Source organism: Leguminivora glycinivorella, chromosome 25, assembly GCF_023078275.1.
Source record: "Leguminivora glycinivorella isolate SPB_JAAS2020 chromosome 25, LegGlyc_1.1, whole genome shotgun sequence".
NCBI classification, from domain to species: Eukaryota; Metazoa; Arthropoda; class Insecta; order Lepidoptera; family Tortricidae; genus Leguminivora; species Leguminivora glycinivorella.
Window position 1 is genome coordinate 1,346,975 of NC_062995.1, and position 17,085 is coordinate 1,364,059.

The following is a 17,085-nucleotide window of genomic DNA, read 5'->3' on the forward strand; positions in this document are numbered from 1 at the left end:
CTGGGCTGCGCGGGAAACGCGCGCGGGCGCTAGCCATGCCACGTACTTTTAGAAGCGGCGGCAGGGCCTAGGAGCGGCCAGAACGTTTTCATATTTAAAAACATGTTTTTTACTGTCGAATATGACTCTAAAGTGCATAGAATGCTTTAATTAGTCAATTACATCTTGTACAAGAGAATATGTGTGATGACTAAGTACATGGAATTTATTTTATGGCTAGTTAAATGATACTTAATATAAATAAACACTTAGAAAAAAATTAACAGTAAATACGAATAAATACTATACAATAATATGTTTGAAAACATTATTACATACTACATACGCGAAAGTACAATTCAATTTTCATTAAATAAAGGTTTCGGGTTCAAGACGCTCATAATAAAAACAAAATATTTTGTTTCGCGCGGAATCGCTAGCCCCATCTAGCCGCCTAGGCCGGTCGCGCCGCTGTAATGTCGTGGCACCGCCCGCGCGGCGCGCTACAGTTGTTCGAGTCGCGCGCCGCCCCGCGCGCCGCTCCCGCGGGTAGGCCCGTAAAAACCCGCGCGCGATTTCGAACAGCGGCAAGGTCGTGGCATGCCTCGCGCGCGCTGCGTTTTTGTTTTTGTGACTTACCGCTTGCCGCTGCCGCAAGACGCCTTAGACCATTGTCGTGGCTAGGCCGTTAAAGTTAGTAGACTTAACTTAAAAAAAAATCAAACACCTGAAACATCATTACCCTGGTGCGTCCATTCGTCTTTTTTGAGTAAAATACCACAAAAAGAATAAGGCCGTTTTCACATTATCCGATCCGATATCGGATGTAGGACCGACATCCTACATCCGATAAACGCTTCCGACAGTGTCGGATGTCGGTCCGATAAAACGTATTGTTCCAAATCAATGAAGTACGATTTTGTATCAAAAAATATTTTTAATTTAATAATTATAAGCACTATTATTTCAAATATTTTATTGTAAAATTAAAATAACGAGCATAAAAATACTCAAGAGTGGCAGGTAAAATAAATAATTTTTCTCAAACATGCAATGAAATATTGTCTTTACGTTCCTTAAAATGGGCTGGGAAGTATCGCTTTTTGGGCGCAACAACTCGAGAGGACTGTAAAGGGATATCATATTATTTTTTAGGCCTAGGCCTGCAAAGTAACTTTTTTAAGTAAGCTGTCAATACTGTCATGTCACTTTTTTTTTAATTTTTGTGTGACCTGGATACTTGTCACACTTGACGTTTGAGTGTATTTGTATTTGGTTACTTAATAAATAAAATATTGTCTTTTAGAGCATTTTTTTTTATTTCGTTGTATGTTTGAGAAAAGCACTATACATGCCTCGGCGTGAAAACGGATTCCCGGCCTCGTATCCCTATCCGGCCTCGCTCGCACGCTCGCTCGGCCATATATACCCACTTGGCCGGAAATCCTCATTTTCCCGGCCTCTGATGTAATGTACTATTACATTTGACTATATCTACTAAAAGGTAAAAAAAATTAGTATCCGCAATTCGGACCGATAAAGTACAATCTTTTTTTTCAACAGAAATTCATCATTAACAGCTGTTTAATAGACGCCATTTTTGTCACGCACACTACTACAAATGTATACCTACATTATATACGCATACACACAAATATTATCGGCCGACAGCTGGCGGGGGGTCCGGCATGCCAAAAATGTCGGAAGCGTCCTGCCGATATCGGCAGTTCGATGGTGCCTCGGACAAAAACTGTTGTAGGAGAGTGCCATCTGCATTAAATTCGCGATTTTTGCGTTTTGTATCGTCTTTTAGTAATAATGATCTATTAAATACATAAATTACATTGTGGCGTAGGCGAGAGGCTGGCAACCTGTCACTGCAATGTCACAGTTTCGTTTTCTTTCAACCCCTTATTTGCCAAGAGTGGCACTGAAGCTTTAGTAGTTTCATGTGTTCTGCCTACCCCTTTATGGGATACAGGCGTGATTGTATGTATGTATGAGCTAGGCTACCAGCGCTTCCAAGCCAAAGTGGCCAAAATCATATTCTCCCCAAATATTTAAATTTTAAACTTCATATACTGGTCACGATTTCCACAAGTCAAATCGTCCCCTGATTGAATAAATCGAATAATAAATTGGACATTCCCAATAGCCGTCATAATTAATAGGTAGAGCGATAATTCAATAGAGTCGGATATCGGCTCTGAATTCCAATGCGAATTTGATTGGCGCTCTATTATCATTAATAATAATTGAAATTACACGCGTTATTGTTCAGAGACTCTACCATGAGATGTTAAACGTTTTAGAATAAGTTATCGACACGGAACATGACATTAATTGTATATCATATTTCCCCCGCGAACCCTACTCACCCCAAATCTCTTCTCTGGGCCATTTTTTTGTTGTCCACCCCACTTTTTTTATTTGGATTTTTTATGTGGTTTCCACTCAGAATCGCGAGCTCTTTCAATCGTAATAGGAGAAAAAAAGTGTCCCAAGATTTTTTCCCATTCCGTTACCATATTTTCATACATTTTGTATGGTGGTAACGGAATGGAAGGTTTTAAAAATGTATGGAAATCTTGGGACATTATTTTTCTCCTATCAGGATCGAAAGACCTCGATTCTGAGTATGAATCGCGTAAAAAATAGCCATGTTACAAAAAAAGTGTCTCTCTAATAGGTTTACAAAAAAGACCGCGATGGCTAACTAGCTTTTGCCTGCGGCTTCGCTCGCATTAGCTCCCGCTCCTGGCTGAAAGTGCCGCCCACCCGTTCTCGGTTACCTCACAGTTACCTCACTCATACAAGCATGGTACGTGTTCGTATACACGAGCTTAGACTGTGTGCGTAATATGAACGCGCCTCTTTTACATATTTGATCGCCATTCTCCGAGGCGTGCCTACGGGAAGAAAGGGGGTGGTGGTGGTGAAATACTTAACCCCTCACCATCACACGGTGGAATAAGTCCTATAATATTATCTATTCCAGTCACCACATTTTATTTACACATATGAATCTTGATCAGAAATATACGACTATTGTCAAAGACATATGTAACTCCATATATACGGATAAAGTCTAAGAAAAAAACGTACCTCAAAGCCCTAGAGAAAAAGGTACGTAAATAAATATTGAGGACACCTTACACTGATCAACTTAGCCCCACACTAAGCAAAGCTTGTACTATGGGTGCTAAGCGACGATATACATACGTAAATAGATAAATACATACTTGTATACATAGAAAACATCCATGACTCAGGAACAAATGTCTGTGCTCATCACACCAATAAATGCCCTTACCGGGATTCGAACCCAGGACCGCGGCTTAGCAGGCAGGGTCACTACCGACTGAGCCAGACCGGTCGTCAAATAAATAAATGATAAACAACAGGTCGTCCCTATCGAACTTAGAAATAGTCAGGCCTTATAGAACATAGTTGTTATATCCAAGTTATGTTGCCCATTTTATAAAAAAAAAATACCTATTTCCCCCACCGCCTAATATCCGGTGCGACATTAACTACTTCCGGCGGCCCAACTTCCGGTCTGTTTGACAAAGCAATAATATAAATGGCTTCAAGTATGACCTAGATTTTTAGGTTATTTGACTGTAATAATTGATTAGGCAAGCAAATATTGCTAATAGACCTTAAAACTAAACACGGAAAACTCTGGAAAATACTCAAAATTTTAGGAATCTGCAGGGGTGGCCTACTCCGCGATTCTATCGCCGCGCTATAAGTACATGCCAGGGGCCGCGAGTTCGCGGCGCCCATTCAAAGGTGACCACTTTCGGCGCAATATACTTCTAATTCAATGTCGGCTGCTCGCGTGCGGTCCATTTGTTAATGTAGGCAAACAGGATCGAGTATTATAGAGAGTTACTGTCAAAGTGAAATGTTTAATCACAGTGCATAAACTGCCATCTCTCGACACAAGCTTAAAACTTTTGAACCTCAGTTTTGACAATTTGGCCCATATTGTTAGCTTGATATGTGTTAAAATGTCAAATATCAATATTAGCGCCATCTAGCCGAGCGTTCGCCAAAGGTGTAACGCCATCTAGGCCACCGTAGCTTTTTCTCTAGGGCTTTGAGGTAAGTTTTCTTCTTAGACTTTATCCGTCTATACGGAGTTACATTGTCTTTGATGCAGGTAAGAATTTAGAATGGCGGCATTTTGTGAATATCAAAGGAGTGAGCCTTCTGTACTTGTACTATTATATTCTGTGGTAGGTATCTGTCCTAATCAATTAGTAATCCTGCCTGCTAAGCCGCGGTCCTGGGTTCGAATCCCGGTAAGGACGGTTATTTGTGTGATGAGCACAGATATTTGTTTATGATCATGGATGTTTTCTCTTTATATAAGTATTTGTATATTATCCGACGCTTCCGGTGTTTCAAGTGTCCATTGGTGGCAGTGATCGCTTACCATCAAGCGACCTGTCTGCTCGTTTGCCCTCTATCTAAAAAAAAATATAGTAGGTATATAGGTATATCCTAGGTATACCGTTGTATCGCTGAGTATACACACAACACAAGCCTTCTTGAGCTTACCGTGGGCACACCTCGGACACTGGCGATCAAATATATGAAAGAGGCGCGTTCCTAGCACACAGTCTAAGCTCGTGTAGGTGAACGCGTACCATGCTTGGATGAGTGAAATATGACAGGTCGACTGTTCGCGTTTTTGACAGGCGGTAACTGTGAGATAATCGAGAGGGGGTGGGCGGCACTTTCAGCGGGGAGCGGGAGTGGCCATACTGTACGATAGTACTCTTTATTAATTATATTATTTGTGAATGTCCTATGATTATTTATTTATATATTTATGTAATTTCAAGAACGATTATAATATTCACAGGAAATGTAATTGAAAACTTAATTCCATTAACATTTATAAATACAAAAAACAAAAACAGCTCAAAAGACGTGAAATAAAATGTACAGATGGCTGCCCTATACTAAAACCATGCAAATGACTTTCAATATTTATTTTGTTTTATTTTACAAGGGGGCGAAGTTGTTGTTTAACCGCACGTGCCAATATTGATATCCGAGCAAGCGGAAAAAACAATATTGAACCGCGAGCGTAGCGAGCGGTTCGAAATGTGAAATTTTGAGCGTCGTTGCGAGGGTTTCAAGGCACGTAGGTTATAACAAATTTGCCACAGAGCAAAATACAAAATTTTTCACCACACTAACTAAAAGGAAAATACGGACTCTAAAACATCAAACTAAATCAAATTCTTAATTAAAAATTATTTAAAAAAATATATTTTTTTTAAATTCTTTTAATTTAATTTTTTAAAAAATCTTAATACAATTGTTTTATTTATTAATTATTAACCACTAGCTTTTGCCCGCGGCTTCGCTTGCGTTAGAAAGAGACAAAAAGTAGCCTATGTCACTCTGCGTCCCTTCAGCTACCTCCACTTAAAAAATCACGTCAATGCGTCGCTCCGTGTTGCCGTGAAAGACGGACAAACAAACAGACACACACACTTTCCCATTTATAATATTAGTATGGATTTATGATTCATAATCACTATTTAAGCTTCAATTCTACCAACCAGCTTTGGATATCAAAGTATGAAATAACTTTACACTCTTGTGGAAAAATGCAACTATGCTATTCGTTTTTGATGAATCAAAAGAGCCTTTGCCAGTTGGTGAGGTGAAAAAATCTTATTATTGTTTGCGAAACCTACGTTTATGTGTTCCGACTTTAATAACAGGTTATGAATGAAAACGTTTTGAAACGGTCGAGTGATAAACTGCTATTTTAGGGAAGTTTTTGCAATATTTTTCATCAACTCATCTAAAATAGTTATTTTTTCTACTCCCGTACAGGGTGCGTAGCCGAATGGCACAAACGCTCACGAAACGAAACGCTCGTAGATATCTATCTCTATCGCTCTTGCGTATTGGCGCGACAGAGCCAGATTACATTTCGCGGCAAAACGGAGCGACAAATTGACGTAATTTTTAAGTGGTGACATTATACTCGTAAGGGATGGAAAGTGATATAGGCTACTTTGTGTCTCTTTCTAATTCCCCATCTCTCATTTTAGGGAATATTATATGGAGTTATCCGCAATTTTCAAATGTAAGGCGAGCGAAGCCGCGTCCAATAATTGGAAATAAGTATTTGAAGGGATGGAGATTGGAGAGTGACATAGCTAGGCTACCCCTACTTTGGGCCATTGTTTTTAAAGTTGTCCAGTTGTCCACCCCACCTTTTTGGATTTGAAAATTTTTATATCATTTCAACTCAGAATCGCGAGCTCTTTCAATCCTAATAGGAGAAAAAAAGTGTCCTAATGTTTTTTTCCCATTCCGTTACCATTTTTTCATACATTTTGTACGGCGGTCGGAACGGAAGGTTTAAAATGTGTATAGAAATCTTGGGAATTATTTTTTAACCCCCGACGTAAAAACGAAGGGGTGTTATAAGTTTGACGTGTCTGTCTGTGTGTATGTCTGTCTGTCTGTGTTTGCTGTCTGTCTGTCTGTGTGTGTGTCTGTCTGTGGCATCGTAGCTCTCGAACGGATGAACCGATTTTGATTTAGTTTTTTTTTTGTCTGAAAGCTGAGTTAGTCGGGAGTGTTCTTAGCCATGTTTCATGAAAATCGGTCCACTAGGTCGCGGTCGGAGGTTTTTTCAAAATTTTAATTTTGTGGTTAGGTTATTTCCTATAGGGATCGAAAGACCTTGCGATTCTGAGTATGAATCGCGTAAAAAATACCCATGTTACAAAAAAGTGGGGTGTACTTTGAAAAAAAATCGCCCCTTTATGTCTCTTTCCATAAAAATGACAAGAAAAAAGCGGTTACTTGGTTCTAGTGTAAAACAGTAAACATCTTTAATAAGTTTAAACTCAAAAGAGCCCATTTAGATATGCAGCCGGCGGAAGATTAAAGTATAAGGATATAATATTGTGTGTCGAGGAAAATTGGGTTTTATTATTTAGAGAGCAGTCCAATGGAGCAGTCGGAACTTTTGTAGATGGTTCTGAGTAAGTTTAAAATATATATTCAGATTATAAACTGAAATAGATATCATACACGAAAGAAAAAACGACAAATAACAGTTAAAATAATAATTAATATGCCTGCTAACGGGTCTCCTAACTCGAAACGAGTAAGTAAAGGTACGTAACGAGTAAGGTACAGCGGGGCAAATCTCGACTGGGGGCCAATTGTAACTGATTCATTTTTTCCAATATTACACTATGATGTTGAGTTCTACATGTATCCACTGAACACGCCTACCATAATATAACCGGTGGACACTCTATTTAATAATGCAAACATAATGCAAACATTGTAAAACATGGAAAAATGGACCAGTTACATTTGTTCCCCAGTTGAGATTTGTCCCGCAGTACCTTACAGCTGTTTATTTCAATAGCACATTAAGGTAACTGTACCATATTACGGGAACTTAAGACGTTTCCTACTTTAAGTGAGGATTGAAACAGAAATGCGAGGTTTCTAGTCGTGTTAACTATTTTATTTTGAGGATAAGTCTTCTACGATTGATTTAAGGCACTATTTTGCATCGTAACTTCTAATTTATAGAAATTGCCGTTGTTTTACTAAACCCTTAGTTTGCCCATTATTCCGGGATACAATTTTGGTATGGCTTTATTTCCGGGAGTCGTTGTACATTATTACGGGATATCTTTAAAGTCCACTTTGTTGAAGCATAATGTAAAGAAACGAATTAAAAATATTGTTTACATAAATATATAATGCACATATCGTTTTGATAAATGCTTATACAGAGTGTATTTTTTGTAATGTGCAATATTTTGGTGAGCTGGAATGGGAAGGGAAATATGATATTTTACGGTATAACGATTATATGATATAACGACAGGGTGTTATAAGTTTCACTGTCTGTCTGTCTAAGGCATCGCTTTCGAATGGATGAACCGATTTTGATTAGTTTTTTCGTTTGAAAGAGCTGTATTAATCGAGAGTGTTCTTCTTAGCCATGTTTGATGAAATCGGTTTAAATAGGTACTATTTTATATTTATATTTGTCTATCCTATTATGTATTGTCCTCATGTAAATTTTAGCTTTCTAGTACTAATGATGATTGAGCTAAATCGTAGACGAACAGGCTGACTGACGGACAAACCAATATGCGGTATAAAGATTTTTAGCTAACTAAGAAAGTTTAAAAACATAATATTCGGGTCTCTGTACCTTATTTTATGAGTTTATATATTTTAATATACTTTATATAAGTATACCGGAATAAGATACACTCATATAAAATCGTGTACTTAATTACGGCAGTCAAAAAAGGCTATATTAAAACATAAACAAGATTTTTTTCTTAGTATATTGGAAGATTATATAACAATTACACTCAAAACATTGAAATAAATAAACTTTGTGCTTTAATTTTATGAAATAAAACAAATTTAATGTTGATGCCACAGTCCAATATTTCGCACGTATTACTCAATGAGTATACATTTCGTATTCAATTATGAAATTAAAATCTAAAAAATATATGTACCGTAATTATGTCACTATAATCTGTAATCTTTACTTAATGTATTTACATCAAATATATAAATATACTTAACCGTAAATAGTAATAGGACACAAAAACATTAAGGACTGTGTTTCCGTTATTCTGTGATACTCCCGCAATTATGTACACCCCGCCAAAATGGTGTACATTATTCCGGGAGAGGACATTTTAATAAAAATATGTTTTAAATTGACTTGAAAAAATTATATAAATGTCTTTTAATAACTATAAGACAATTATGATACAAATTTAACATCAATAAACTTACCATCATCACAGCAAACCCTTACGAAGTTCCGCTGCCGCGTTAAGCTCACCGTCAAACACGCCCATAGAAACCACTGCGTGGTTGCGACTGACGCATTTGGAGGTACCTCATGGCTTCAAAAGATAAGATAAATATCCGAAAATCGACTTTTTCGGTTCTATTTGATCTATAGTTAATTAAATACTGCATTAACTTAAGATTTTACTGATAGTTTCCTTATTTTGTGACAAAAACCAAAGTATCCCGGAATAATGTACCACATTTTACTATCCCGGAATAGTGTACAGATACCTTAAGAATAAAACTAAAGCCTGACCAGATAATACATGACTATTGTCAAGAGCGCGCTGTTATTCTGACGTATGGAGTGACATTAGACTTATGTTGACCGGGATATAGACCGTGATTACCTTTTTGATTTTTGTCGAGCTCCCGATATTTCGACGCAGTTGCATGCATCATGCATGATCACGGAAAACTGACGAAGGCGGGTGGATGTTAAAGTTGTATAGACAGCGCGCGATCTACCCTCCTTCGCGCGCGTCGGCTGCGTTCACTTTCAGCGTTACCACTGGTCGCGTTCACACTCGATGGTCTGTCCAAACACACTACACTCACAGTGTCACTACGTTTGTTCAATTCTGACTTCACCGGTTTTTTTACACAAACAAAACACTGGATTCCATACATTAGATAGATTGAAGCCATCCTCACGATTGAAATTTTTATATTTGTGAATCTCAATGGCTTCTCTTACCAATCTCGGTATGTAGTGGCGTTCCGTCGAAATTACCTTAGGACTATGCAACTCGATCCAATGATTTGCACCCGACTCAATGAGATGTTGAGCAATAGCAGACTTGCGAGTATCGTTCTTTTTGACTGCAGCAATGTGTTCTTTAATTCTGCAGGCAATAGTGCGCTTGGTCTGCCCTATGTAAGAACTGCCACAACTGCACTCAACTTTGTACACACTTTTCCAGAGGAAAATTGTCCTTAGGTGACCGCAAGAACTGTGCAATTTTCCTGTGTGGGGTGAAGATAGTTTTTACAGAGTAATTGTTTAGTATTTTAGAGACCTTATCTGTCACTCCCTTTACGTACGGCATAAACGCTGGTTGTCTCTCTACGCGATGAGTGAGGTGCTTGGGTTTTGCATCCCGTTTATTAACGTTAACTCGGTAACCATTTCTCCTCAGGACTCTCTGAACATGGTTCAACTCCTGTACAAGATGAGAGGAGTCACACAAAGCGTGTGCTCGATTGGTTAGTGATGTTACGACCGAGTTTAACTGTCTGGGATGATGGTGTGAGCTCGCATGCAAGTAACGATCTGTATGCGTCGGTTTCCTATAGACAGAGTGTCCCAGCATGCCCTCGGCTCCAACCTTCAAGCTCACATCAAGAAATGCAATACCCCTATCTTTTTCCATTTCCAATGTGAACGACATGGATCGATGCACGCTGTTCAGGTGTCGTAACAACAGATCAGCTTCCTCCTTGCTACCCTTTATTACGCAGAACACGTCATCCACGTACCTCTTCCAAATTTTAACGGGAACTGGGGGCGCAGCGAGGGCTTTGTGCTCAAAATGTGTAGTGTGTTTGGACAGACCATCGAGTGTGAACGCGACCAGTGGTAACGCTGAAAGTGAACGCAGCCGACGCGCGCGAAGGAGGGTAGATCGCGCGCTGTCTATACAACTTTAACATCCACCCGCCTTCGTCAGTTTTCCGTGATCATGATGCATGCAACTGCGTCGAAATATCGGGAGCTCGACAAAAATCAAAAAGGTAATCACGGTCTATATCCCGGTCAATATAAGTCTAATGAAAATAACCGTGAATCATTCAAAACTCGTATGGAGTGACAGTTCAGTATAGTATGAAGATAATAGTTCTAATGAAATTCCGCAAGATGGCGCGTAGTCATATATTTCTGGTAAGGCTTTGGTACGTAGCCGAATGACACAAACCTAGGGTTGCAAAAAAACGGTTTTTTTCTGGCTTGAAAAAAAAAACATGAAAAAAAACCGTGAAAAAAAAACAGTTTTTTTTCTGGAGTATGTTTTTTAGGGTTCCGTAGTCAACTAGGAACCCTTATAGTTTCGCCATGTCTGTCTGTCCGTCCGTCCGTCCGTCCGTCCGTCCGTCCGCGGATAATCTCAGTAACCGTTAGCACTAGAAGGCTGAAATTTGGTACCAATATGTATATCAATCACGCCAACAAAGTGCAAAAATAAAAAATGGAAAAATATGTTTTATTAGGGTACCCCCCCTATATGTAAAGTGGGGGCTGATATTTTTTTTCATTCCAACCCCAACGTGTGATATATTGTTGGATAGGTATTTAAAAATGAATAAGGGTTTACTAAGATCGTTTTTTGATAATATTAATATTTTCGGAAATAATCGCTCCTAAAGGAAAAAAAAGTGCGTCCCCCCCCCTCTAACTTTTGAACCATATGTTTAAAAAATATGAAAAAATCACAAAAGTAGAGTTTTATAAGGAATTTCTAGGAAAATTGTTTTGAACTTGATAGGTTCAGTAGTTTTTGAGAAAAATACGGAAAACTACGGAACCCTACACTGAGCGTGGCCCGACACGCTCTTGGCCGGTTTTTTTCTAAAGTACGAAATCTCAAAATTTGAAAGTAGGTAATACTTTTATACGGTTTTTTAGACTTAATGTTAACTATTAAACGAATTTAATCAAATAACTTTAATTTCTGGTCTTATAAAAGTAACATTTACGAAATCTGTAGTTGGTAGTTATCACTTTTTACTGTTGGCAACACCACCGCCTCCCCACGCTACACGCAGCATCGGGGATTCCCCAATAAACGTTTGTATACTGAATGTTAATTGAATTAAAATTTACGTTATTGTTATTGAAACACGTTACAACTCACGAAAAACCGTTATTGTCGTATTATTTGTTCATCTGAAAAAAAAAACCATTTTTAGAAAAAAAACCAAGGTGCTCGGTTTTTTTTTTCATGTTTTTTTTTCACAATTCTGGAAAAAAACATTTGGTTTTTTTTCTACTTACAACCCTACACAAACCCTCACGAAACGAAACACTTGTAGATATCTATCTCCATCGCTCGTGCGTATTGGCGCAACAGAGCTAGACTACCTATCGCGGTGTTTCGTTTTCGTTTCGCGTCGCAGAAATGCCATTCGGCTACGACACTAGGCTTAAATAAATAAATAAATAATAAATAAATAAATATTATAGGACATTCTTACACAGATTGACTGAGGCCCACGGTAAGCTCAAGATGGCTTGTGTTGTGGGTACTCAGACAACGATATATATAATATATAAATACTTATATGTATACATAGAAAACATCCATGACTCGGGAACAAATATCTGTGCTCATCACACAAATAAATGCCCTTACCGGGATTCGAACCCGGGACCGCGGCGCAGCAGGCAGGGTCACTACCGACTGCGCCAGACCGGTCGTCGAAATACAATGAAATGTACATCAACCCTATACAAACTTGTTCAAAGCTATTCCTACATTTCGTACGTTGCAGTCCTCTTGATTGCCAGCACTCTTCATTACTCGGCCTTTTGTGCGGTCCCGGGTTCGATTCCGATGAATGCACGCCCTCAATACCGAGCTTAGTGGCGACGGGGAATTAAAATGGACTTTTTGATGCCCGTGACACATTTTCATGAGGAGGGTTCGTTGTACAACATCGTGGCATTTAAAAAGAAATCTGTGTAGATTTACATGCATATTTCGTAACTTTATAATGAAATTAATGAATATATGATATTGTATATAAATGTAAATAGACTTACCTATTACTGTATGTGTATTTATTTATTTATTAATTATTTATATATTATTTGCCCATTGTCTTTATGGTACCATGTTGTACAAATTGCGGAATTTGTTACCCTCTTCAAGTTTTCTCTCTCATTTACTCAAAGGTTAACTGGAAGAGATCTCTCGAAGGGATAAGTTCGCATTTGTACTTCACATCTCAATGTATGCTTTTTTTTAAATGTGTTTCTGTACAATAAAGAGTTACTACTACTACTTACATAGTTTTAGTATTTTTCTGCCTGCCGATGGTGTTGGCGAGATTTATTTATTTATTTAATCTTTATTGCACAAAAGAAAAATCTTGCAGTACAAAAATGCGGACTTAATGCTTTAAAGCATTCTCTACCAGTCAACCTCGAGGCTAAGCAGAGAGACTGTGAGCGGTGCTACAATACCATACCATACTATATAGGAGGTATGCTGTACCTTTTTATGTATGAATTATGTAATGAGTAATAATGACTGCATTCTGCAACATCTGATTGTAACCATGCTGTCTCTAGCGAAATAAAACATTTCATTTCATTTCATTTAATTTCATTTCATTTCATTACATGTTGTAAAGTCTATGCTGCTTGATATTAATGTTATGTCAGTTGGAAGTCGCACTAGAAGTGTCACTTTAAAAAAAAACTAACCTAACCACAAAATTAAAATTTTTAATAAACCCCCGACATAGAGGACCGATTTTAATGAAACATGGCTCAGAACACTCCCAATTTTATTTTATTTATTTTATTTTATTTATTTTAAAACATATTTCAATGACATTACAGATAAATCCAATGCGTCATGAAACTTAAATAAAAAAAAACAGTAAATAAGAACATGAAGAAAAACAAACAATAAAAGTTTACAACTAAACAATTGATTTGGGCGATGACGTAACAGCGTGGCTCCGTTGCGTCGTTTGCCCCGGTGTAGATTTTATTGAACTTTCAAACAGAAAAAACTAAATCTAAATCGGTTCATCCGTTCGGTAGCTACGATGCCACAGACGGACACGCACACACAGACAGACAGAAACGTCAAACTTATAACTCCCTGCGCACGGTAAAAGTGAAGTTTCGTGAAATCCATATTTTACTGTTTTAAATATTTTACATTGCTAATTGCTCAAATTTTTATTGAAAAAACAAACACCATGAAATACGGAAGTTCAAGGGTTTCACTTCAAAAATTGGCGTATTCCCGGCATCAGTCGCATTTTTAAAAATTCGAGTTGGCAACACTGAGCGTTTAACGCTAGCAAAGCTAAACGTGCCTAAACGTGCGTAGCCAGCGTGGTGACGGGTTAAGAATTTCACCACCCCCTTTCTTCCCGCGGGTATCGTAGAAGTCGACTATGGGATATGGGTTAAAATTTTGGCGTAGGCGAGAGGCTGGCAACCTGTCACTGCAATGTCACAGTTTCGTTTTCTTTCAACCCCTTATTTGCCAAGAGTGGCACTGAAGCTTTAGTAGTTTCATGTGTTCTGCCTCCCCCTTTATGGGATACAGGCGTGATTGTCTGATTGTATGTATGTATGTAAAGCTAAACGTTTAACGCTAAGGACGACCCAGTAGTGAATCTCCCGCGATCGGTGTTTTGACCTTGGCAGCACCACGCGGCGCGGCGCGTACTGGCGCGACCGCGATCGTCCGTTCCCACATGTACTCTCTGCACTTCGCTGCGTGCGAGCGCTACTCAAGGACAAACCGCGGGGCGCAAGTTTTTGAAGAATTATTGCTGGTTTTATACTGTGGTTTAAGTCGATACGGTAGGGGTACTCCATACAAACGCTCTCGACTATTTCCTCCCTGGTTTTTGAAGATAGAGCAATGATTTTTTCAACACAGATTGTTATTATTTTTATCTGTGTCCGACCGTTTTGATTTTTTTGATATTCTGCTTTTTAAAGACTCTAGAGCCAATCAAAAATTTCATTGTGGCGCAAAAAAGGTGTGATACTCAAGATTGGTAACAATTAACCAAAAAAGCTAAACGGTCCGACATAGATTATTTCAATTGTTATTCAGATTCTCGAATTTCGTTCCGATTGATTAAGTTTTGAAGGAGGAAAGAGTCGAGAGCGGAACCTCGATTTTAAAGATTTTTTTGAAATATCTTTTGACTGAGTTGTTCTTAATGGACATTTTTTTTGATAAATCTAGTTAATAACACTTGTATATTTAACTAAAATTCCCAAGTTGAAAGGGGGGCTCCTTTCCATTTAAGCATTTTCGCTACCGTATCCTCTTAAGTTTTAAGGTACAGTACTTACGTTCGTTCTTAGGCGCTGGAGGTTTGCGGGTAGCCCAGTTGGTTCGGATGGACCGGGAGCCGAGCCACTGGCCGTTCATCGCCGTGATTGCGGATTCCGCCTCCTGAGAAACAATAAACATATTTAAAACTTCTGTAATTATGTTCCTATGGCTGTTTATAAATGTTATCAACATTAAATAAATGTCATATACAAAGAAAAAGTGACCAAGGCCTCCAGTGTTCCGAGCTGGAATCGAACCAGCGTACTCCGCTTACCGGGCGAATGCCTGAACCACTCGGCCAGAGTGGTTCAGGCCTTGAGTCCTTGGTCACTTTTTCTTTGTATATGACATTTATTTAATGTTTATAACATAATAGTAGTGTGACTACTTAAAAAAAAAAACAAGTTAAAATATTTTCTATGAAAATAATTTAATTTGTTCTTAGAGTTATCAACATTGTAGAACAGAATAGACGTTTATTCGTGAACACAGGTAAGAAAAAATACACATAATAACAACAAGACAGAAAAGAATGAAGTGCCACGAAATGGCCTCATCTCAGCGTGTTGCTGGCGACTTCCAGCGCTGATCTTTGTGTGACAAGGACAACATAATGTCAATGCCATCGCTCTGTCCCTGTCACAGTGTTATAAAACATGAACGGCCAATGAGCACCATCAACCAAAAATTTCACAATTTCTTTCTCTTTCAATTTTACTTACAAATTATTATTTGAATGGTCATGACAATTTTATGAGTTTTTCGGAACTTATGTGGAACCGATCGGCAGAACCAACCTGCTTCGTAAGGCGCCTCTCAGTCGCACCGTCCGTACACTGAATTTAGTGGCTGATCAGACTGACTTGTTTAGTTGTCCAATGTCCGAATTTGTAAAAGTGTGTTTAAATGTTATATGTTATAATTTGATGTAATCGTAAGGTTTTGCTGATATAATTATGTAAATAACTTATGAATAGGCACTATTGTATTAGGGTTACCTGTAAGGATAGTTGCTAAGTGACAATAAATAAAATAATAATACATATTTTCGGTGAAGGAAAACATATGCCTTAGAGATATTTAATATTATAAATGATAAACAATACGCTGTGGGTCTCTTACTCGACATGAGTAAGGCTTACGATAGAGTCCGTTATGAAATCCTTTTAGATAAATTATATAACATAGGTGTTAGAGGTATTGCGCTGGACTGGTTTAAGTCTTATTTGAGTAATCGTTCCCAGTATGTAGAAATAGAGTATAGGGACTTCGATAGAGCAACAATACAACACATCAGATCTGATAAAGTCCCCGTTAGAGGGTCTATCCCTCAAGGCAGCGTCTTAGGTTGTATTCTATTTATCATCTACATAAATGATCTTCCTAAGATACTGGACCAACATAGCACGCTTTTCGCAGATGATATGTCTATAATGTTCTCATGTGCTACTACTATAGAAGTTGAGAATAAATTACAGTCAACCTTAGATAAAATTACAAATTGGCTACATTCCCATAACCTAGAGCTCAATATAAATAAAACAAAAATCATCGAATTTAAACCTCATCAAAAATCATCACTGGCAATAGACTTTCAATATAAAAATTCTAAATTAGATACAGTGAGCTCTGCCACCCTATTAGGAATAGAATTAGACTCTAATATGAGCTGGAAAGAACATATTATAAAATTGTCAAAAAAATTATCATCCTTTATATTCGCTCTTCAGCATCTAAAGCGAGTCTCGGATCTACAGACATCCCTTGCAGCATATTACGCATATGCATATTCACGTATATCGTATGGCCTGGTTCTTTGGGGAAATAGCTGCGATATTGAAAAAGTATTCATTCTGCAAAAAAAATGCATCAGAACTCTAGTAAACATAGATCAGATGGAATCATGTAAACCTTATTTTATTAAACTTGAAATATTGACCGTTGCGTGTATGTATATATTCGAATCATGTAAATTCGTTAGGAAACACCTAGATTTGTACTCATACCAAGATACAACCCAAATTAAAAGAAATAACCGTAATGTTAACCAACTAAAATTGCCTTTTTCTAAACTAAAACTTGTCACAAGTAGCCCACATTTTATGACTATAAAAATCTACAATCACCTTCCGAACTCTATTAAAGAAATGCAAAACATTAATCAATTTAAAAAACA

The 17,085-nt window shown here is 37.9% G+C and overlaps 1 protein-coding gene across 1 annotated transcript in view; it reads right to left on the reverse strand.

Annotated features, from left to right (window-relative positions):
* LOC125239357 (nucleolysin TIAR) overlaps positions 1–15,020 on the reverse strand; it is a 31,989-nt gene extending 16,969 nt beyond the window's left edge. Inside the window, exon 1 of the mRNA XM_048146913.1 lies at positions 14,927–15,020. Within this exon, the coding sequence (XP_048002870.1) occupies positions 14,927–15,005 (79 nt within the window). The 5' untranslated portion in view covers positions 15,006–15,020. The remainder of the gene's footprint in view (positions 1–14,926) is intronic.
* Positions 15,021–17,085: the final 2,065 nt, after the last annotated feature.